This window comes from Grampus griseus (genome assembly GCF_964374135.1).
Source record: "Grampus griseus genome assembly, chromosome: 11".
Lineage (NCBI taxonomy): Eukaryota > Metazoa > Chordata > Mammalia > Artiodactyla > Delphinidae > Grampus > Grampus griseus.
Genome location: NC_139005.1, coordinates 11312807 through 11337633, shown reverse-complemented (window position 1 = coordinate 11337633; position 24827 = coordinate 11312807). Strand labels below are relative to the sequence as shown.

At 36.8% G+C, this 24827-nt stretch overlaps 2 protein-coding genes across 2 annotated transcripts; both read left to right on the top strand.

Moving 5' to 3' along the window:
- Positions 1–5959: 5959 nt before the first annotated feature.
- Positions 5960–6637, top strand: SMCO3 (single-pass membrane protein with coiled-coil domains 3; the record flags this gene model as incomplete). The annotated part of the gene is made up of 1 exon (XM_082666328.1): positions 5960–6637. The coding sequence occupies one exon, from the start codon at positions 5960–5962 to the stop codon at positions 6635–6637; it is 678 nt and encodes a 225-aa protein (XP_082522454.1).
- A 6100-nt stretch (positions 6638–12737) lies between these two features.
- On the top strand, positions 12738–24405 carry WBP11 (WW domain binding protein 11). The gene is made up of 9 exons (XM_082666090.1): positions 12738–12828; positions 15671–15867; positions 16777–16910; positions 17120–17319; positions 17916–18107; positions 20075–20179; positions 20615–20905; positions 22043–22225; positions 23396–24405. Exons 1-9 carry the CDS (start codon positions 12750–12752, stop codon positions 23827–23829), a joined length of 1815 nt encoding a protein of 604 aa, XP_082522216.1. The 5' UTR covers positions 12738–12749; the 3' UTR covers positions 23830–24405.
- Positions 24406–24827: the final 422 nt, after the last annotated feature.

Here is a 24827-nt window from a genome sequence, read left to right as displayed (position 1 = left end):
TTTTTTTCTTTCTTTCTTTCTGTTTTTAATTGTTATTATGGGAAAAGTTCAAACATACACAGAAGTAAAGACAATAATATAATAAACTCCCACACCCCCATAACCCAGCTTCAAAAATTATCAAAACAAGTTTGATCTTATTACCTCTATGAAGCTACTCCAATCTGCCTTCTAGATTATTTGGAAGCAAACCTCAGTATCATTTCATCATTAACTTTTTCAGGATGGATTTCCACAATGGCAAGAGCTCTTCAGTTTGACCTTATGCTCCTCAAACCAATAATATTTAACAGAATTGTCTTTGACTTTGAAACACACCCAGTGTCCTGCTGTAAAAATTTATTTTTGATGTCAGTGTAAAAGTTTTTGGAATGCATTTGCAATACATATCAAAAGTAATATAAATTTTTATTCCTATTGATTACATAAATTGTATATTTATATAATCTGAATTTCCTCTGGAAATTTATCCTGAGGAAATAATCCAGATAATTGAAGAGTGAAAAAAGAACTATGTGTATTAAAATACTTATATTAAGACAGTGAAACAATTAAGAATTTGTTAAATTATGGTAAAGATATATGAAATACTTTATAAAATATAAATATATTTTATATAACCAATAAAATAATTATAAAACTAGAAATAGGGGAAGTGTTTAAGTAAGTTAATATAAGATGAAATTTTATTTCTTATTATTACAACTTGGTAAAAATACTTATGCATTTAAATAAACTTTGGAAAGGAATAATAAAAGAAAAACAAGATGGTAGGTTTATAGGTGTTTTTCCTCCTACATATTAAAGTGTTTATATATCATTGCTATAAACTTTTTATTTTAAAATACTTTGTTTTATCAAATCTTTTAATTTCATCATGTTATAATTCTACCGTCTATCAATGCACAATCACCTGTCACTTCCTCCATGAATCTTCCTCTAATGACCTCCATATTAAATTTTCTCTTTAAATTCCTATAGCACTTGAGAGTCGATGCAGTACTGTTATTCACAAAAGTATCCTGAGAAATTTTTATTTACATATGTGATGATCAATACATTTTTATTTTGCAAGGTGGTTCCTTTCCTGAAAAACTAAAAGAACTGTATAGTATCATTAAATAAACTTTAACTTTCAGATACAATCGTCAGTATATTTCTCCCATTTCTTATATGCTCTTTAATCATGAGCGTTTACTTCTTATTTCAACAATATTGATGAGTTAGGTCCAATAAGAATCCATCTGAAGCTAGTCTTTGTTTTCATTCCAAGTTCCTAAGATGAGCAGATCAAGTATCAGTGCTTCCAGATTTGTTTACTTCCTTTTTTTAAATAAAATAACAAGCCAAAATACATGTGATAGCCTAACTCTATTTTAGCAAAAGAACTCGCTTATCACACAAACTTTTTCCACCCACAGCCCAGATAGAGCAGCAAAGAAAGCATAGCTGCTTCAGCAAAGGCTGGGGTGAAACTGGCGTGCCAGAGACAAAGCACTCCACCTGCTGGCTAGCAATTCCCCATCAGGCTGCCCCAGGGCTCTTTAAAACTTATTTCATGAACCACTACAATAAAATGCTCAAATAGCCACACAAATTCGGCGGTACAGAAGTGGATGGTAACTGCCCATCACTAACAGGGAGCACTATCGTGTTATAACAAATAGTGTAAAAGTTCACAACTGCCATACAAAAGATGCAGGTGATCAGAGCTGGATTAAGTACACCACTTAGCTACCTGCTGATGCCCATCTTAAAAGTCATTTTTTAAAATGACTTTAAAATGATTTTAAAAGATTGAACTTTCAAGTTAATATTTAAAAGATCTGCCCTGAAAATGCAGTAAGATAGAGGACAGTGTATAGCCCAGCACTCCTCTCAGCTACAGTACTGTATATCACTGGTAAGACATCACTTGAGCCATGCCTGAGTAACAACTGTGATCTTTAAGAAGGGTGACTCCAACTAATGGCAGACCTTTTTTGTTTTGCTGAGACAAGTAAGCAATTCGAGCATCAGAACTAAATTGTCACGGGCGATAGCTGAAATGCTGCACATTGCCAGCTAAGATTTTCCATGCGGTGTATAACCTCTCCTCTAAGTATCAAGCACATATTTAGGAGTGTCAATTGGAAAGGTACAAATTGTTAACCCTCCCTAGATGACAGACTGTCTCCACATGGCCCCAGTGTAAATATTATTAAAGTATGAGTTCTTTTGTTTTGTTTTTAGTTTTCTTAATTTTTATTGGAGTCCGGTTGATTTACAATGTTGTGTTAGTTTCTGCTGTACAGCAAAGTGAATTGGTTATATGTATACATATATCCAGTCTTTTTTAGATTCTTTATCCATACAGGTTATTACAGAGTATTGAGCAGAGTTCCCTGTACTATACAGTAGATGCTTATTAGTTATCTATTTTATATATAGTAGTGTATATATGTCCATCCCAATCTCCCAGTTTATCCCTCCCCCATCCCCCACTTTCCTCTGGTAACCATAAGATTGTTTTCTACATCTGTGGCTCTACTTCTGTTTTGTAACTAAGTTCATTTGTACCATTTTTTTTAGATTCCACATATAAGTGATATCACACGATATTTGTCTTTCTCTGTCTTACTTCAAAGTGAGTTCTTTAAAATTTGAATTTGCACAAGGCAAGCACCACCTCTATCTATAATTTTGTATGACATAGTGCTTTCAACTTGATGTTGTAGTTTTAAATCTGTCTTAACTTCCTAACTAGATTAGAAATTTCACGAAAGCAGGGACCACGTCTCTTTCATTTCTGTATGCTCTACAGAGCCTAGCATACTACCTTATAATAAATAGTAAAGTACTACTCTCCATTAGGCAAATTGCTACTGAATTATTAAATTACTTCCTTCATCGGGCTCTTCAAATTTCACTTGTCCCAAACATAATTAATTGGTTTCACCTTCAAACCCCACCTCTCTTCCACCTAATTCTCTAGCATTTATCTCACTGTTGAGATGGAAGTAATTTTAAACTGTATTCAGTACTGGGGCAGGTATGGTGGCAGGGCTGCTGAAGATCTCTTTGCATAAGGAACCCTCAGTCCCCTTCCCCAGGGAAGAAAAAAAAGGAGGTAAGCCTGACTCAGAAAAATAAGTCTTTTTTCGTTAGATGTGAAAAATAATTCTGAGCACATCATGATATCTCTTACTCAGACTTGTTATTGGCACAAAATTATGGATATCTGCAACCTAGGAAGAAGGGTATAAAAGAGCATGTGCAAGGGCTTGAGTATGTAAAGGAAAGAAAATACTACTTTTGTAGCTGAAAAAGTACTGTATCTGATTTCTGGTAAGACTGAAACTTTTCATCAATAAATTAATACTATTTCTTCTTTTACTGTCTGTTCAGAGTTGTTTGCATGTTTACCTGACTGTTTTCTGTATTAATAACAAGACTAGTTAGAAACCAATACTTTTTAATATTTCCTGTATTTTAACCAGTTTGCTTTCAGTCCTTCTTACGTGGTCATCTTTGTTAGTCAAATTTTTGTGTGACTTTTTCCCATTGGTTTTAAGCTTATAAAGCCCTCCATATACATTTGAAAATTATCTGTTTTCTTCTAGCTATTTTATCATTTGATCTTTTTTACATATGTTACACTGATATTTTTAAATTAATGTTTAATCCCCCACAAGCTAGCCCATTATGCCAGGATCATTTATGGAATACTGATTGCTATTGATTTGAGATTCTACATTTATTATATGTTAAGTCAAATGTACAGAAGGGTCTTCTCTGGGGACTATTTTGTTCCATGATTCCACCTACTCTTGCACCTATACAATACTTGTTAATATTGTGTTTTTATACTGTTTTAATGTTTGAGGAGGAAAAAGTCCCAACATTACTTATCCTGAAAAAAGTAAGTAGTCTCACCTATTTAGTCTTTCAGATGTATTTTATGATTAATTTGTCAAGTTGTGTTAAAACAATGAATTAATTAGGAAGGAAGTGACCACTTGGAAACATTCAACCTCCCATCAAGGAGGAAGGTTCATCTCTCCATGTGTTTATCCTGAGGTAAATAGAACCACACATCTTTTCTAAAAGCCATGCCTTCAGATAACAGCATATGACAGCTTTTAGAGAAATTTCCCACTTTTTCAGGGTAAGAAAGACTCCTCTCACCTAAATATCTGGATGGGGATGTAGTTGGTGATCTTCTAAATTCAAAGTCAGAAACTGGAGTTTTCACTTCATGATAAGATCTGAAAACTAGGAACCAAAAAAGAAAACAGTTTAACGTAAAATTTCTAGGAGAAAAAAGCGAAAATCAAAGTCCCAATTTGTGGTTATCAAATTGCAGTTTGCAACCCAATGGTGAGTTTGTGGAATATTTAATAGTCCTTTAACAAACAATTTCTTTAAATGGAATTGAGATATATTCTAATTTGTGGACATTTGTATCTGTCACGTGTGTGTGTGTGTGTGTGTGTGTGTGTGTGTGTGTGTACTGTATCTAAATCAAAGATAAAAATGAATTTCTGACCATTGATACAATTTATTCCACCAGGGGTACTAGTGCATTTTCCTAAAATTAAGAGCAAAAATTATTATGTTCCTAATCCATTTCCAAAATTTTTCCCCTTTCCATTTCCAAACTGTATCTTTATAACTTGGAGGATAGGTTATGTTCATGTTTACTTTCTTGAGAGAAAACATCTTCATTCCTTCCCCCCATGCTTCTGAGATTCCCAATATCTAGGCTAAGAACAGTGGTCCTAGAAAGATAGGGCCTAGATTAATTAGCATGTTGTTTACACAAAGAGAGGAGGAGCCAGATCCCACACAGGTATAAAGGACTCCATTTTCTCCTTCTTTTCTCCCAAGAATTCAAATGAAATATTCAAGTGTCAGGCACATAGTAAGCCTATTCCAGGTGTGCATACTGAGGAACATTGTTCTCACTAGCTTCAAACTCTCACCCAAATTCACTCAGAAGGGTGTTGCTTATTCCTTCTTTCTCTGAGCCCAAAGTACAGACACAAGCAGGCTACAAACACCAGGCTTATTATATTCATTCTGTGATGTACTCTTGCTACTTATTCCCTAATACCTTTGTGAAATGACATTATCTTCTTTCTGAGACTAACTCTAGCGTATCTGAATAATGGTCAAGTGTAATATAGACAATTCTAAATAATTTAATTTATAAGCTTTGCCAATGGAGAACCAGAGAGATAGTCAGGACTGCCCTGTCCCTTCCATGATGCCCACTGTCTCTCCAAGTGAGATTTTAATCTAAGGAACCTTGAAAATAAACCGTTATCACGAGGAGTTTTTGGTAAACATTCTAAAGTTATATGTGTTGCCTTTGGATGCCTCTTAGGTTTGGAGAGCAAATAATTGACCTGTAAAGACATAAAGAGTGTTTTGAATATTGTAAATTAAGATAACAGAGTATACAAACAAAATTAGCAATTATTGCCCTGTAAACTCAGAGATCTTAATATTCTTCTGATCCTACTAATTTAATTCCAAATATTAGAAAAATCAGTCTGGTTGGGGTATTCAATGTGGTGACTAGAGTTTGAGGAAATTAAGGGTCACTGGTAATCAAGAGCTAACCATTTCAAATATGTTATTAAATATTACTCGGAAGTAATCACATTTATTAATAATCAGATGCTAGATAAACACAAATCTTTCCTATCTAGGATCTCCCCCCCTCCACAAGATCTAATGCCATAATTAATGCAGCAACAAGTTGCATTATGTCACCCATATATTCATACACTGACTCCAAGTTTCAAAAACTTGTTTTGAACAACTTGTTTTCTGAGAAATTCCTTAGATAGCATACTACTTTGCTATTCATAAAGTAAAAGATTTCCTGGTCAAATCTATACATCCAGCAGATATTTTTCAAGATTTCTAGTAAAGATTTACTATTGTATTTTTCAGAGATCATATTTGAAATATGGCTCAAAGTGACTTCCTCTACCCAGAGAACCCAAAAAGGCGACAAGAAGTAAATCGTCTTCACCAGGAGCTCCTTGACTGCTTATCTGACAGCTTCCATGCCACCAATAAGCTGATTGGGGTTTTAAATACGCACTTAGGGTGCAGGCTGGCCTCCATTGAAATGAAAAGAGATGCGACCATCAAAGAAAACTGTGATATCATCATCCAAGCCATGATGAAAATCCAAAAAGAATTGCAAAAGGTTGATGAAGCACTAAAAGATAAACTAGAGCCAACCCTTTATAGAAAACTTCAGGATATTAAGGAAAAAGAAACCGAGAAAATTGCAATAGTACAAAAGGTTATTTCAGTCATCCTGGGAGAAGCTACTTCTGCTGCCAGTGCAGTGGCTGTTAAACTCGTGGGCTCAAACATCACAACTGGCATAATTAACAAGTTGGTCACTGTGTTAGCTCAAATTGGTGCTTCTCTCCTTGGTAGCATAGGAGTTGCTGTTCTTGGCCTTGGCATAGATATGATCTTCCGTGCCATCCTGGGAGCAGTGGAGAAAACACAGCTTCAAGAAGCCATCAAAAGTTATGAGAAGCATCTGGTGGAATTCAAGTCAGCCTCAGAAAAATATCATCATGCCATTATTGAGGTCACCAACACAGTGAAACAACAAATGAAATAAACAGTTACTTTATTTGCCACTGGAATATTTTTCTGCTTCTTTCTCAATAATAGTGTTTTGCTTCTTTGATTAGGCTCATTTTCCATAAGCTTCCAAATAGACATAAATACCATAAACAACTCAGAAAGAGGACTCAAAGATGCTAAAACTAGATGACTCTAGAGAGTCTTCTATCAACGATGAATGTCTGGATCAGTTGGTGCTAGACCCTGTGAGTAAAAGATTACATCCTGGTATGTCTTCTCACTGTGCTCCACAGATCAACATTAGGGTGAATGCTATTGTAGAGCAGCAGGTGTAGGGGTTACCTTTTCCTTTTCTAATTCCCAGTCAAAATCCTTCAAATTTGCATTGAATGCACAGACTTTCACTTCTACCACTAGCTCAGACATCATTTAGTTCTAAGGGACATACTTAGTAACTTCTGCCCACATACAAACACTGAGCCTTCCAATGAAATAGAAATACTACTGTAATTTTGACCATCAGTTTAAATCCAATTTTCTGTAAGTTGGAAGAGACTGAAATATGGTTTGTAGCAATTTATGTCAACGATGAAAGGAAGCAATCGTTCTGTAAACTTCTACTAATTACACACTGTAATCTGGATGGAACTTTAAGAGGGAAAAGTTAAAACTATAAAAGATAAAAGTTGTTTCTATAGTTGCAATCAACCCGGACCAACTGTGATGTGATGATTAAATATCCCTCAAGTGAATGTCTGAACACTTTGGAACATTTTCAAAACAAGCAAACAAGCAAAGCCCAGGTATATAAATGAATTTAGTATGCAGGAGAAGAAACCGCTACTTACTGTTTTAAGAATTGTCATTTAAAGGAAAGTTGTAATTTATTACTTTATGAGTTTTTAAAAAAGCGAAATTTTATTTTCAATACTAGCAGAAAGCTTCCCTTGCTATATAAAACTTTAGGTGATCCATTTCATTATCTAATTTCAGGAAAATCCCAAGGCTACAGAGGTCTAATGGTTCAGTTGAATTTCTGAAGATGCCAAGTGTTTGTTTTCTAAATACTTCACCAACCAATTACTCCCCATTGAGACTCCTAGGTTCTACTTACAAATTTATTTTAAAAGTCATTCATGTTGACAAAGCGAGAGAGTGGCATGGACATATATACACCACCAAACGTAAAATAGCTAGTGGGAAGCAGCCGCATGGCACAGGGAGATCAGCTCAGTGCTTTGTGACCACCTGGGGTGGTGGGGGTGGGATGGGGAGGGTGGGAGGGAGGGAGACGCAAGAGGGAGGAGATATGGGAACATATGTATATGTATAACTGATTCACTTTGTTGTAAAGCAGAAACTAACACACCATTGTAAAGCAGTTATACTCCAATAAAGATGTAAAAAAAAAAAGTCATTCATGCAAAAATGTTCGTTACAGTTGATTCTTGCATCCAAGTACAAGAAATGTCTTTAAATTTTAAAAGCTCAACATATCTTAAAACTTAAAAAGCTACATTAAATACTGTAGTTTTTCAAATGTAGTCTTTTCTTTACCTTGTCATTGCTTTTATAAATTAGTTGCAAAATGTCACAATTTAGTTCATCTTCAAAATTAAATTTTATTTTGTTTTTATTACCTGATTCATAAACTTGTATCTTGTTACTGCTCTTGTGGACTCAGAATTCAGTCTAAAACCAAATCAAGAATTTTCTCAAACAAAGGTTAATTCAGGTAAGGGATCAATCTTATCAGTTAAGCCCACATTTAAATATTTTCTAAACATTAATACATACCTCCGTCAAGATTTTGGAATATTTATAACTGATAGTAAGAATTGGCCTATATCTAACATTTTCCTATAAGTGATAGTACTGATATTTTTTTAATGTTTAAACTCACCTTTAGGGGGAAAAGAGTCTTAAAGAGCAGATAAAAGATAAGGAAAGGACGAAGATTAGAGCTAAGGGAATAATCCCCTTTGTATGGTGACTTCATAAAGGATTTTTGGTGGGTGAAAAGACCAGAAACTAAAAGAGCCAATATAAACCAACCTCCACACTCGTAAATTTAAAACTGATTGTACAAATATCCCCATATTTCCTCTTCAAAAACACTAATCCTGTAGATTAGCACTCTGGGATTCTAACACGGGCACTGAATTGCTTAGGTCTACAAATATTCTTTGTGTAAAAACAACTACTGAACTTCCAGGCGCACGGCACGCTAGCGAAGCGCATCTTCCGGGGATTCGTTTTCTAACGGAAACTCCCGAAAGATCGCACGCGCTTACGTCATGAAGGAAACAAAAAACCTACAATACACAATTCAAGGTGACGGGCACAGCGCTAAACATTCCCCTATCGGTTATCCGCAGGCCTCTGGCGTCTCAATAAATGGAGCTCCCGGAAATTAGGTCAGAATGCCTGCGGCGAGGTAGGACAGTGGTCCCATCAGCCAATCATATATCCCCCCGGGCTTCATTTTCATATTCTTATTGGGCTAGGTAAGTGTCAATCAACATGAAGCTCTTGTACTGCGTAGTGAAGGCGGGCTTTTAGTCTATAACCAACCAATTCGGTACTGTATTGTAGCGGAACACACTCTGGTCCTGGAGTTCTTGGTTACTCTCTATGGTTCCAGGGCGAAGAAACGCTGAGATCTTCGGCCCGTAGGGACAGGAAGTGACGTAAGGATGGCGGAGGGGCGCGAGGTTTCAAGATGGCGGGGGCTGGTGGGCTGATTGAGAGGCAGAGGTGAAGGGCCCTACGAAGTCAAAGAGGCCGAGAATCGTCCCCTCCCCGCTTCTCATAGCCCCAGGAGCCCAGCAGAAGTGTGAGTGTGCGGGATCGTTCCGCTCCGTTTTTTCATCTTTCCCGTCTCTTCCCGGGGCCCGCGCGGTTGCCTCGGGGACACCAGGCCCTTCCGCCCTGCTCTTCCTCTCAGCAGTTGAGGTCTCCGCGATCGCGGACTAGGGGATCCCCTGGGGCGGCGCGGCGTCCCGCGGTCAAGCGGCTGACTTCGCCCGGGTCGGTCAGCGCCGCCTCCTGACGTTGCCCGGTTGGTTGCCTTAGGCTTGATGTCCTGCACCTCGAGGCAGGGTCAACTGTCGCTGTGGTTTTGGCAGTTGCTAATGCTGTTGGCTCCTATGGTGGACCTGGGCTCCATCCCTTTGTAGCCTCTTTGACTGTTGAGAGTTCCCCTGAACAGCGCCGTGACCCGATTTCCCTATCACCTCTGCTTTGAGATAGAAAAGTAGTCTGTGCATGCAAACTAAGACTCCAGTGTCTTCTGTAAAAATTTTCTGTACTTCGTATCTATTCTAGGTTTCAGGTGTGGGAGAGGAGGGTTAAAAACACGGGCCTGAGGGTAATTGAAAGAGGGAGGCAGAAAAGATACAGGCCATCAAAGATGTAAGAGCTTCTATTTCTGCTAATTTTGCTTGTTTCCGCTTCCTTCTCCCTCGCTCCCGGTTTTTCTGAGAAGGAAACCCTTGACAGGGCAAATCGGTTGCCACTGGAACAGCTTGGAAGCTTTTAGCAGAAAACAAGGCAGTTGAACAGTTGCTGAAAGATGCATTCACCAATAAACTTGCCTGACAGAATCTTCATGAAGGGAAGGTGTAATTCTGTGGTCTGCTAAAAAATCTACCTCATGATCTTACCTTTCCCACGCTTGAAAAGTGTCTGCTTTCAAAAGGAAGGAAATTTATCACCCTTTATTATTGGAAAGAGCAAGTATCAAAAAGCTAAACCTCATTCATTTGGAATGACAGGAAGAAGGGATATAATAGTGTTTCGGTTAATTAAAATGTTGATTTATAAAATAGGTTCCCTCAAACACAGTTATCCCTTTCGGTTACCTTAAAAAATACAAATCAGGAGTCAAGTAGGCATTATTAATAAAATATCTTAATGTTGATGTTTTTAGAAGATCTCTCATATAATATCAATACTTTATTTTGAATATTTGTGTTTTTAGTTATGGTTTAAGCTTCTGCTTGAGCGTCAGGAATTACATCTGAATTAGAAATAAATCTGAATTAAATAGGCTTAAATTAATGAGTTCTTACTGTCTTAGAGATGATGGGAATACATGCCAAGAAACCGTGGAGAGAGGCAAGGCTGAGCTATTTGTCGTTGAGCCCAGATCATTACCCTGTTCCCTTTTTATTCCTTTTTCCACCCTACATGTAAATAAAGGGAGGATATAGGAAAAGAACTAATGGCTTCTCATCTACATGGTTTATGTCATATTGTTGAGGCATTTTTTGATTGATTTTTTTCAATTGACGAGTCAGTGCTGTGATCCAGAAAAGAAAGTTAATTGACGACTTAATGATATTCATAGTGGTCTTCAGACCCATTACCATTATGTTATAAATAATAATAGGAATCTAATTTTTTGTGGTTAGAGAAGTTGAGGCTGTCTTTCCTGCACACTAAAGTCAAAACTAGGGAAAGAACAAGATCTTAATAATAAAAGTTTCTTTTCAGAGATTGGTAGGAAAAAAATTTTATAAATATAAAAAGGAAGAAGTTTTGTAAATCTAGGAAAAATAAGCTATTTTTTTGTCTTTGCAGGTTTTTAGGTTTTGTTTCTGTTTTGTTTTTTAAACAAGCAAGTAAACCACACAAATTGTCAACATGGGACGGAGATCTACATCATCCACCAAGAGTGGAAAATTTATGAACCCCACAGACCAAGCCAGTAAGTGTCCATTAATGTGGAATGATGAAGAAGAGGGGTGGTGAAAACTGTAAGCTTTAGGGAGTGTACTTTATTATTTCTTAATTATAAGATCAGCAGTGTTAGGAGGTGTCAGTTGTATAAAGTTGTCTAGTGTTCTAGTGGGCACATGATTAAAACTTTTAAGCATGAAAAAAAATTAGTACCCGTGTTTCTAATTTGATTGACTTGCAAAGTAGAATTGGCAATTCTCTTTGTATTTGGAATTTTGAACAAATTGTTTTGCAAGTTCTTATTTAGTATTTTATGACATCTTTGCAGATTCATAGTTATTTTTTAAGGAACTTAAAAATGTCTTGAGACATTTTTGGTTGACATGATTGGAAGGGTGCTATTAGCATCTAGTGGGTAGAGGCAAGAATGCTGCTAAATATCTTACAGTGCACGGGGCAACCTCCGACAGTAATCTGTATTAAATTGGAGGAAATGCTAATGTTCAGGATTTTAAAGTTTTATATTCTTCCTCTCTCCCTCTCTTAAGGAAAAGAAGCTCGGAAGAGAGAATTAAAGAAGGTACGATTTCAGAAGCATCCTGTTAGATATAAATGTAGTTTGGCACATCTTGTTATTTGAGATGAGTGGATTTAGAAAACATTTCCAGTTATTTTCCAGAAAAGATATTTTATGCTTCTCATAACAAACCGTAAGATTTACTAAGCCAAAATACTGTACTTAGAAACTGAACTGAAATAATTTTGTAGATGAGCTCATGATGGGTTACTGTAACATGGTTTATTTGATTACCCTTCCCAGTGACTTAAATAAATACTTAAAAAAATAATTCTCTTTTGCTATTTATTATAACATACTGCTTTGTTAGAAGCCACTGAGTTAGTGAATGGAAGTAAATGTGATGATAAATAGCTTTGTACATCCATTTTCTTGACTATGTAGTTGTTGAGTTTGTGGCAAAAAGCTTCCCCAGAATAAGAAAGGGTTTACTTTTTAGTATCATACCTTAACACATTGAGAGAACCTAGTTTTTTAATAGTTTTCAACTGTTTATTCTTGTTTCATTGCTGACATTAAATTTCTGCAAAATTTTTCTCTAATGTATAATTTTAGAATTTAGCTGCAAACTTTGTTTTAAGAAAAAAAACCCTTAAAATACTTAAGTAATTGCTAAGTCTCACAAGTTTAAAAAGAAATACTTGCCTAAGAAAACACTTCTAATAAATAACATTTATCTTTTTGTCTGAAGTTGAAACATTTTGGGGAGTAAGAAATTAATTACATAACTCTGTTTCTGGTGGTTGAAACAAGTGATCAGAAACCAAGGAGAAGTTCAACTTCAGTTTACATGGATTGTTGAAACAAATTGAAACGAAAACTCAGGAGTGTTCAGCTTCTTTAAATTCTGCTCTTTTTTCATTTTTCTAAGAACAAAAAACAACGCATGATGGTACGAGCTGCAGTTTTAAAGATGAAGGATCCCAAACAAATTATCCGGGACATGGAAAAATTGGATGAAATGGGTAAGAATTTATAAAGGGCTGGATTTTACAACAGGGATAATAGTCTGATACATAGAGGCAGGCAGGTAATGAGTGAAACAGCACAGACACAAGAAATATAGAAAAGCTTATGGCATGTGATGCTTAGATTTAGTTTTAGAGTTAGAAGAACAGTTGGGGTGAGGGGCTATTACAAACTGGAAAGCTCATCTAGAATAAGAGGGAAGCCATTCTTTAGCTTTAGCTAATTGTTTTTTATAAGTTAACAAAAGCCCAGTTTGGCTTGCTCATTTTTTTAAGAGAATACTAAGTCTGGATTTTGAAATCACCTTGGGGTTTTTTTGTTTTGTATTTTAATATTGGCAACTACCATTTAAATCTAAATATTGGACCACCGTGAATATAAGTCAATTTCCCATCTTTTCCAATGAGAAGATGCAAAGATAATTGACCACTTAGTAAGGATATAAAAGAAATCAAATACTTAAAATCAAATTTTAAAACTATCGTATTAGGATTTCTTCCTTTTTCACACTTAACAGAATAATTGTATCCAGTCTCATCATGTGCATCTTCAATATCACTGCTTTGTCATAACTGGAATCACATGAAATAATTGCATATTGTCTTTTCTTGTATCTGAGTTGCTTGAGAATCATCTGTGATGCTGCCATTGGAAGTTTTATCCTAACTCACAAAAAAGTTTCTTTAGTTTAACCAAAACCTCTTCAAAATAGAATGCAGTTTTACCAAGTTCCAAAGATCCTATAACATATTTAATTAACCTTTACTTCCCTTATTTATATACTTTATACTTGCAGGTATGTGAGGGAAAAAATCCTAGAAAGTATTTTTAACAGAACATTATACAATTAAGTAAAAGTAGGAGTCAGAATGGTGCAAAGTGGCTTTAGATAGTTATAATTAATACAGAGGACGAGTCACAAAATGGATTCCATATTCAGCCCATTCTCTTAACTTTAGAACATGGAGTTTTTCATTTTCCTTTTTTTTTTAGTAGCTTTCAAACATCCAAAAATAAAATAGTCTAGCTAACTCCATGCTTTTCAGCTGTCAAATTTTTGCCAATTCTGTCTTCTGCCCCCTGCGGTTTTTTTTTTAATTTCATGTTAAAGTGATCTTTACAAGTTTTGTTTACAAAGGTTTCCAAACGAGTTTGGTGGTTTGCCTAAAAAACAGAGATAGTGAGTAAAAGAGATACAGTGGAACTTCTCAATGATGCATTAAATGGGGTTCAAAAAAATCCAGTTATGTGGGGTTATGGTATTACAAGCTTTCTGAAATAATGTGGCAGAGCCTCTGCAGCCAGCCTGGGCAAGAGTTCTGGGTCAGGCTGTATCATCTTGCGTCTTTCCCAGTTCAGCTATAACTGATTCCACTTGTTGCCTGTTCTAAATATTGGTAGGGACAATTCCTAGCCCTAGGATGTCAGGATATTACCTACTGAATGACCCCAAATTGTATAGTAATAACTGAGGTTTATTGAGCTCTTACCTTGCTACATACCAGGTTTTTTCCCCACGTTTTCTTTTAATCTTCATGACAACTGTTTTGGGTAGGTGTATTGCCCCTATTTTACAGATGAGGAAACTCAGGCACAGAGACGTTATGTACCTTTCTCAAGGTTATACTGTTAGGAAGTGGCAGAGCTGGGATTTAAAGTCAAGCATTTAGCACTTTCATTAATCACACTAGGAATAGTGTGGTTTGAGGCCATACTTCTAGTTTTGAGTAAGTCATCAAGGTTAATAGTTAATAGGATTTAAGAAAGATGACAATTAAGCTTGTGATTCTTTTAAGAAAAAGGAAGGAACACTATTCATCACAGCTCTAATTACAATTTATAAAACTCAATACAAACTAAGCAGAAAAAAGTATACCTTGACTCCCATAATTGGGAGATTCTGGAGGGAAGCTTGTCTCAAAAACCCAGATATCATTAGCAAGACTGTCCAGCTGTCTGACCACTCTCTGTCAGCATACTGCTAGTGAATTTCTTGGTATAGAAGGTGGAATATGTGTGTGGAATTAGTGGTGGTTGAGAGATGAGGCCATAGACTGCTCTAGTTTTATTTCATTCCTGCTTGTGAGAGCTTCTCTCTCCCATATTTAAAATCTCAGAGGAGGATCTGGTCCCAATTTGGATCGTATGCCGATTAATCTCTGAGTCAGTTAGTGGCAAGGGGGATGGAGGGAGGCAGGTATGGTTGACTAGGCAGGCCTGGGAGTCCTGTGCTAATCTCTCTTGGTCCCTTTTAGGGACCTGAAATTAAGCCCCATGTTGAACACATGGGAGAGAAAGACTTATATGGTAGCTAAACAAGGAATACTAACCCATATAAAAGTAATAGTTGAGTGGTAAGCCAGACACCACTGGATATTTTATTTGTGTTCTCATTTGATCATCAGAGCTTGATTGTGAAGTAGTTGATGTCTCCATTTTCCAGATGAAGAAGCTGAAGATCAGAGAATTCAAGTAAAATGCCAGAGATCTCAGAATTAAATGACAGAGCCAGTGTAGCATGTAAACCCAGGTTTGTCTGACTGAAGCTTCACTATATCAGGTTGTTAGCATAGAGGAGTGAAAATTGATTTTTATTACAATGATGATAAAGTCAATTAGGTGACATTTCTTAGAAAAGGAAGTAAAATTAATGGCCTTCTTAAAGGGGTGGAATTTTAATAAATAGTGCATTTCTTTTGACAAGAATATATCTGGTGTCTGGATCCTTTTGAAAAGTTTTAACATATAAGGAGATTTTTATTAAATGATATAGTCTATTGATACCTAGACAAAGTGACTTTTTTGTATTTAATTTCATAATCTGCTCTTTTCTCTCAGAGTTTAACCCAGTGCAACAGCCACAGTTAAATGAGAAAGTGCTGAAAGACAAGCGTAAAAAGCTACGTGAAACCTTTGAACGTATTTTACGACTCTATGAGAAAGAGAATCCAGATATTTACAAAGAATTGAGAAAGCTAGAAGTAGAATATGAACAGAAGAGGGCTCAACTTAGCCAATATTTTGATGCTGTCAAGGTAATCAAGTTTCTTTTCAGAGCTAAACTAAAACTTTATGTTTAGATCTGCTCTTAAAGTTGTTCATGGGAGACCTGATCGTGTTGAACCACCTCCTCTTGGCAGTTTCTTGTCAACTAAACATACACCTACCCCATGAGCCAGCAAATATAAATCTGCGTATTTATACAAGAGAAGTTGATCTACCTGCCAATACAGTAATAGCTGAAGAGTGGAAACAGCCCAGCTGTCCATGAAGAAGATCATGGATCAACTGTTATATATTCATAAAATTGAATACTACTCAATGATAAAAAGGAATGATCAACTGATACTCAAAACAACATGAGATTTAAACAAATTTTTTTAATGGATAAATCTCAAAAACATGCGATCCTTTCTTCATGGTTATGATTCCATTGAACACCAGCAAAACTAATTTATGGAGGAAAGATTTTGTATCAGTGGTTGCCTTGGGACAGTGTTAGGGATTGATTGGGAGGGAGTATGAGGTATATGCATTTGTCAAAACTCATTGGATTTGTACATTTCATTGTAAATTTTGCCTCAAAATAAAAATGTAAAAAAAAAACAAATGGTATAATTTTGGTAAAGTAGATAGTATGGGTCCCATTTTATAGATAAGGAAGCTAAGGTAACCTGCTTAAGTCATACAGCTCATATGTGACAGAAATTCAGCAAAGGCAGACTAATTTTAGAGCCCACGCTCTACCACTGAATATATGTTATTCCGAAGTTTCAGTTGATTGGCAGTCTTTAGCAATGTTGACTTGCAGCTTTGTATTCTTGTTTTTCATGATATTTGTGTTAGGTGGAAAGCAAATCCAGGTTCTGAAACAGCTGATGTTGAATTTTTAGTGTTGAGTTTGGGGATTACTCTTATCTATTGAAAGATTCTCCCTGTTTCAGAATGCACAGCATGTGGAGGTGGAGAGCATTCCTTTGCCAGATATGCCGCATGCTCCTTCCAACATCCTGATCCAGGACATTCCACTTCCTGGCGCCCAGCCGCCCTCCATCCTTAAGAAGACTTCAGCCTATGGGTAAGGAAGTGGTAACAGAGTCAAACAGCGTGTAGTAGAAGCGTCTCTTGACTGTCCTGTGCCAAAATTAATGCAGTGGGAAATAAAGGACAGTGGGGATGTAAGCAGTTCCTCATTCGATTAGATATGAAATGAGAAATCCTTTGAAAATTGTTCAGAAGAGGAAGTAGATACCTCATTAATGTGATTACTGTACATTTTCTTTACAGACCTCCAACTCGGGCAGTTTCTATACTTCCTCTTCTTGGACATGGTGTTCCACGTTTGCCCCCTGGCAGGAAGCCTCCTGGTCCTCCCCCTGGTCCACCTCCTCCTCAAGTCTTGCAAATGTATGGCCGTAAAGTGGGCTTTGCCCTAGATCTTCCCCCTCGTAGGCGAGATGAAGACATGTTATATAGTCCCGAACTTGGTAAGGAGTTCCTTTTGCTCTTAGAACCTTTCCACTATCATTTTTTATGTTGGCTGTTGAACCATCTTGTTCACCACCCTCAGAGCTTGGGAAATAAATGAGGATAGCATGTACATACCAACAGATGGATAAATCATAGAATCTACCCAAGTAAAAGCAGCATGCATAAGGAAGTATGGAAATGTTTGTTGTGTTTTAAATTAGACTTCTTGAAGATGTCACTCTCTTACCATCAATTCCTTAAGACCTGGATAACTTGGATACCCGCTTCCCTTTTAGCTTTATCATTATCAGACTAGAGCATCATTGTATACAGTCACAATGATTGTGTATGTGCATGTCTGTATGTAACCTTCTAAGTAGAATTTGTTTTCAAATTTGAACCTTTTAGAAAAAAATCTTACATTATCAAAAAGAATTTAAAACGATTGTCAAGTGAAAATATTGTCAGACTATATGAATAGCTGAGATCATACATAGAAATTTTTAAAACAAATTATTTTGAGTTAAATAGCCTGATTTTCTGTATTTGGGGGTGCCATGTAGTGGAGGATCCACATGTATAACTTGTTCCCGGCTTCCTCCTCCCTTTTCAGCTCAACGGGGTCATGATGATGATGTTTCCAGCACCAGTGAAGATGACGGCTATCCTGAAGACATGGATCAGGATAAGCATGACGACAGTACTGATGACAGCGACACTGACAGATCAGATGGAGAAAGTGAAGGGGATGAATTTGTGCACCGTGATGATAATGAGAGAGAAAACAATGAAGAAAAGAAGTCAGGTATGTGCAGATGAAAATTCCATGATATTGATCAATAAGAAGCACACAAGCCTAAGGTCCTGATTTATTAATGGATCTGTGAAGGCAATTGTGAGGTCCTTGAAAGGAGGGATCAATGCTTTATTCATCTTTATATTTCTAAAATCTCAAAGTTGTTGACACATAATAAGTACTAGATGGATAATTATGAGGGGGAAAAAAAAATCTAAGCAGTATATGTAATTTAAAAAAAAAGCCTATGTGGTAAAGTCCACTTTTGGGGAAAAAGATAGCTATTCTTAGCTATTCAACAGCATAAAGATGTTCTGTCATGGATATGTATAGGAAAGAGAGAATAACCACATAATTGTATCAAGAAAACCACATGGTTTTTAATGAGTCTGTTTAAATATCTACATTCAAAGCCCTTTAAATTTTCTGTGCTCGTGGTATCTTACATGAACGAGAACCATAGTTAACATAAAGGTACACCTGTGAGTAGAGTCATGATTTAATGGAAACATGTCATACTTATAATGTGTGTTATGTGTTTGTTTGATTATGATAAATTCAGACTGAGTTACATATACTTTTAGAAAGAAGCTATGGCATTCATCAAGAAAATTTACAAAATGTATAGTTTGTCACATTTCAGTAGTCTTGGAGCTTCTTTGGTAATTGTTTTTGCAGGCTGCAACACAGTATATATTAGTAATACTACTGATATTAGTATTAATAATGATAAATTTTTCTCCTGATATTTCTTAAGAATCATTATTGCAAACCAGAAAGCTAGTTTAAAGGGGTGGATAGAGCTGGTAATGAAAAATGATAGAGGACACTTAAGGTAGGACCTAGTACTTTAAAATATCAATAGAAAGTTGCTAGAGCCACAGCAGTTCTTTTTTTCTCTAGACTGCGATCATTTGCCTCATTTTCCTTTTTTTCAGCCAACTAGTTTTTTTTGTTTGTTTTTACTAGTTAGTTTTTCTTATATATATTCATCAGTGCACATGTGCTGGAAATGGTTATCCTAACTATAATTTGACATTCAGCTAATAATTGAGTTTCTACTATATGCAAGGCATTTTTCTAGACACTAAGGATGCAGAGTAAATAATACTGAAGCCCTGCCCACGTGGAACTTCTATCCTCCTGTAAATGTTTACCGTCTAAGAATAAGAATGCTCCTAATACTGCACCATTTAGCATGTTTAGGTGTCTAGTGGAGAGCCCTTGTCAGGTTGAGAAGTTTCCTTCTAGTCTAAGTTTGCTAAGAGTTTTTATTATAAATACTTCGTAAGTATCTGTTGGGATGTTATTATTTTTCTTTCAGTTGTTTATTGTAATGAATTATATTCATGGCTTTTCTAATGTTAAACCATTTTGCATTTCTGGGACCAATGCTGCATGTTTATGATGTATTTTTCTTTTAAAACACTATTGAATTCAATTTGCTTGTATTTTATGTTGGCCAGCAGGTTAGTTTTGGTATTAGGGTTATGCTAGCTTCAAGTTGTGGGTAGCATTCCATCTTTTCCTGTGCCCTTTTACAGTAAATTTCTGTAACTTAACGTTTGGCTGAATTTTCTCGTAAAATTATTTGGGCCAGGTGCCTTTGAGGGGCTTGCTCTTTGACTACCATTTTAATTTTTTATGTTCTGATCTTATCACTTCTTTGACCAATTATAAGTAATTTATATTTTTCTAGAAAATCATCTATTATTTTAATCTGGGTGTTTGATTTTATTGGCATAAAGATGTTAATAGTATTCTTTAAATTTTTTAAATTTGTAACTTTGAAATCACTGTAGCATATATTTACCATCAGTTGGCATTTGATTTACTATCTTTAATATGGCTATGTCTCTCTGCCAAGTAGTGGGAAGCAATTATATCTAGTACTTTATAGCGTTTGTCTTATAGTAAGCATATACTGAATTTTGTTGATCCCAATCCACTCCATTCTCCCTTCTCTGACCCTTTAGGTCTGAGTGTGCGATTTGCAGATATGCCTGGGAAATCAAGGAGGAAGAAGAAGAAGAACATGAAGGAGCTGACTCCTCTTCAAGCCATGATGCTTCGAATGGCAGGTAAGGCAGGGAAAGAACAGCGAATCACCTTTTGGTATTTCCTCCTGCCGGTTGCTTTACATATATTTTCCTATTTAATATGTCAGCAATCAAGTAATAAATCCTTGTTTTTCAAAAGTCAAGGTTTGGAGACATAATCCTTGTTTTTCAAAAGTCAAGGTTCAGCTGCCCAAAGTTACATGACTAGTAAGTAGTTGGACTGGCATTTAAGTTCAGGTCTGTCTTGTTCTAAAACTTGGGCTCATTCCACTCTGCTACACTAGCATGGATAAGTAGAATACTATTTTATTCTTGCGTTATCTAAGTATTTTATTGAAGAAGACTTGATTGTTAATTTTAAGAAAGCATTTATTGAGCATGTGTTTCAGGCATCGCTGTTTTACAGGCTGTAAGAAATGAGTCAACTCCATGTGCCTGGTTTAAAATTTCTTTCAGGTCAGGAAATCCCTGAGGAGGGACGAGAAGTAGAGGAATTTTCAGAAGACGATGATGAAGATTCTGATGATTCTGAAGCAGAAAAGCAGTCACAGAAACAGCATAAGGAGGAATCTCTGTCTGATGGCACATCTGCTGCTGCTTCACAGCAGCAGGCTCCTCCACAGTCTGTTCCTCCTTCTCAGATACAAGCACCTCCCATGCCAGGACCACCTCCTCTTGGACCACCACCTGCTCCACCTTTACGGCCACCTGGACCACCTACAGGCCTTCCTCCTGGACCACCTCCAGGTAAGTGCTTACACGTTGTAAATAAATAAGTCTAAATGTGGTTAAAATGAAGTTATTTCAAAAAATATACATCATTAGTGTTGATGATTTCTTGTTTCCTCCTCGTGTAATTCCCTAAGAAATCAAGATTCTCAAAGGATAAGCACAACTTGCTCATTCCTACAACATTGTTTGCCAGTCATAGTGCTTCTGACAGCCATCTTTTTCTCCAAAGCTCTTCCTTTTTCAGGGTTAGTTCTGATTTTAGTCGGCAGAAACCTGGAGTATGTAACTGGGAGTTTCTTTAGTATTAGTTTTTTTTTTGGTTTGTTTTGCGGTACACGGGCCTCTCACTGTTGTGGCCTCTCCCATTGCGGAGCACAGGCTCCGGACGTGCAGGCTCAGCGGCCATGGCTCACGGGCCCAGCCGCTCCGCGGCACGTGGGATCTTCCCAGACCGGGGCACGAACCCATGTCCCCTGCATCCACAGGCGGACTCTCAACCACTGCGCCACCAGGGAAGCCCAGTATTACTTTTTAATATGACAAGTTGACCCAGTTCTGAGTTGGTAGCAAGCAGGACTAGAGCACAGTAAATACTGTTGTGTATCCTTCTTTGGTTGGGAGTTTTTGGATATCAGTGTAATCATTATAGTTAGAGACAGAGTCATCAGTGTTAATCAAGTCTTTGGCTTAAAAGTTTAAAAAAGTTTATTTACAATTTGAAACAACATGTAAAACTTGTTGGCTAATTATGATTTTAGTCCTTCATCCTGTAGTCAGCCAATTAAATCTTCAGTTGAATTCATCCTCTTCTGATTGGTGCAAAGCAAAATTACCTTTCTTATGACATTCTCAGTGGTCTTTGTCTGTATATCTTAATGAGTTTCAGGGGATCCTTAAAGCACCCTGCTCTATATTCCATTTTCAGCTTATATTGGAACCATTTAAGAAGTCTCATCTTCATATATTTCCAGCCCAGCAGAGCTGTGATTTTGTCAGTGCTGGGAAATAAAGAGAAATGGTCCATAATAAATGTTGAAGTTACCTGATTTCAGGTTAACGTGATAAGTTAAACTAAATCTCAGTCACCTTATACCGCAGTTACTACTTCGAATATATTTGTTTGACATTAACTAATCACTTTTCTCTTTTTAGGAGCTCCTCCATTCCTGAGACCACCCGGAATGCCAGGGCTCCGAGGGCCTTTACCCCGACTTTTACCTCCAGGACCACCACCAGGTCGACCCCCTGGCCCTCCCCCTGGTCCACCTCCAGGTCTGCCTCCTGGCCCTCCTCCTCGGGGACCCCCACCCAGGCTACCTCCCCCTGCACCTCCAGGTGAGGCATTGATTTCTATGACAAAAACTTGTCTACTGTATATCTCATTTGCTCTAAGACATTTTCACATTTCAATATCCTGAAATCAAGGGGTATCTTAAAATAGTGGTTTTTATTTGCTTTTGGCGTAGATTGAAGTTGAGTTCTTCCAGATGGTATTTGCCTTGATTCTACCTATCACATGAGGGACTTTTTCCACCCAGAGAACACTTTGGATTAAATTCTTCATTTAAGACTTTTTTTTTAGGACTACACTTAGAATTGTGAAGTCATGCCATACATCTGCATGAGTATCAGTTGAGTTTACAATCACAAGGGAGATGTTTTTTTCCATTCTCTTTACCCAGTATCAAGGTTAGATATGCAAATTTCCTTGTGATCTTCTTAGATGTGACAGGTATGTATGGTTTACTACACTGACTGTCTCAGTTTAATGTGAAGGTCTCCTTTTAAGCTCCTCAGCTTGGACTTGAACTTTTTTTCTCTCTCTCAGTGGTATTTGGAATAATTATGAGTCTGTATAAGCAATAGCATCTTAGGTTTGATGAAATTTGGTATTTTATAATCACAATCTTAGAAGAGGCATTTGGAGAAATTAAATCTGCACTTCCTGGTAAATGATGATGGTATGTCTGAGCCAACAATAAGACGTGAATTCTTTTCCAGTAATGGTGACATTTTGTGATTAGATTTTCTCATCCCAGGGTTAAAATTATATTTCCTATCCATTGAGTTACCTTTTGAGGGGGAAAAGTGTTGTGCAAATCAGTAAATAACGGATGGGAATCAAATCCCCAACCTTCGTTCTGATAGCATCTGCGATCTACAGGTAGAATAGAATCTTGGGCTGTCAAATTTCAGATTTGACAATTTGAGATCATATTTGAAACCAGTTGATGTTGTTAATTTTACTTTATAAGTTTAAAGGAGCACATTACTGAGAGAGGAAAAAACATAAGTACAGGGATACAAACAGAAGGTGAATACTGTTTTATAAAAGATATTCTTTACTATCAGAATATATTCCTGAGTTTCAAATAGCAAACAACATGATTTATTTTCTATAAATTTTCCATTTAAAAAAATTGTCAACCTATGTTTTTAACATCCTTAATAGTAGTTAAATTTTATCCTTGTGGTATTCATCTGCCCGTTTTCTCCTTCATTTAGGTATCCCTCCACCTCGTCCTGGCATGATGCGCCCACCTTTGGTGCCTCCACTTGGACCTGCCCCACCTGGGCTTTTCCCACCAGCTCCTTTGCCGAACCCGGGGGTTTTAAGTGCTCCACCCAACTTGATCCAGCGACCCAAGGCGGATGATACAAGTGCAGCCACCATTGAGAAGAAAGCCACAGCAACCATCAGTGCCAAGCCACAGATCACTAATCCCAAGGCAGAGATTACTCGATTTGTGCCCACCGCACTGAGGGTACGTCGGGAGAATAAAGGGGCTACTGCTACTCCCCAGAGAAAGTCAGAGGATGATTCTGCTGTGCCTCTTGCCAAAGCAGCCCCCAAATCCGGTCCATCTGTTCCCGTCTCAGTACAAACTAAGGATGATGTTTATGAAGCATTCATGAAAGAGATGGAAGGGCTGCTGTGACAGCTTTTGATGCTAGAACAGGCTTCTGTTCACATCAGTGGTTCATGGAGAGAGAGGCCCTTATTCAACTTAGGTGAAAGAGCCACTTTCACTGTCAGGGTATTTTTAATTTCAGTTCAAGGAATATCCTAAAGTTTAGCCTTGTTCAGAATTTACTGCATATAAAAGAGGGTATTTCATTCAAAATAGATTGGTTATTGAAGCAGTGCTGCTAACATCCATCCCCTTTCATACCACCATTTTCATGCCACTTCTTCCCCTACTCCAGTTCCTTGGAAACTTGTCATCAAGGGGATCTTTGTTACTTATTTGTTTTGATTCTCGTGTGCTGTGGACACTGGAGTAGAGATTTCTAAAAAACCAGTTTATTTCACCCCATCTTGCCTTTCATGTTTGAGTTATTTTTAATGTTTTCTTGTAAATATTTTGTAATATTGTAGTGAAATGGGTCACAATGTCATTTCCTAATACAAAGCAAGATATGTGGGAAGAAAATGTACAATTCTTTGATTAAAATTATTTCCCACTGACCTAAACTTTAAGTGTTTCATGGAATAAATAAATAAATGTTCTACACCAAGACATCCTCTGTGTTACTGATAATGTATAAACATAATATCTGTTTTATGGGCAGAAAAGAAGCAAGTATTTAAAACTTGGGTTTAAGGAACTACCATTTCTGGTATGGAATGAGAATTTTATTGAAAACGTGGTTAACATGTTAAGTTTTAAATTTTAAAGGATGAAGAAGAGATAATTATTTTCCTTTAGGTTTATTATATGTTAGCTTTGGAGAAATTGAGAGGGTTTATATATTGCTAAAAAGATGAGTCGTCTTCTCAAAGATTACTTTCTTCTCCAGAGCTTTGTGAACTGATACTAGTGAATGGCAAAAGGTTCTTTTAAATCATTTCTAAACTATCAGTCAGAAAAGGCTGCTACTTTTTCTTTTTTGAATTTGTCATTTATATGAGCCTTTATTATTAGAAGCACAGAAA

Excerpts from the sequence above, each read along its gene's own strand:
- WBP11 (XM_082666090.1), top strand. The coding sequence starts at position 12,750 with ATGATGGTACGAGCTGCAGTTTTAAAGATGAAGGATCCCAAACAAATT. Across the intron at positions 17,320-17,915 it reads GTTATATAGTCCCGAACTTG|CTCAACGGGGTCATGATGAT; the intron begins GTAAGGAGTTCC and ends CTCCCTTTTCAG. Across the intron at positions 20,180-20,614 it reads CATGATGCTTCGAATGGCAG|GTCAGGAAATCCCTGAGGAG; the intron begins GTAAGGCAGGGA and ends AATTTCTTTCAG.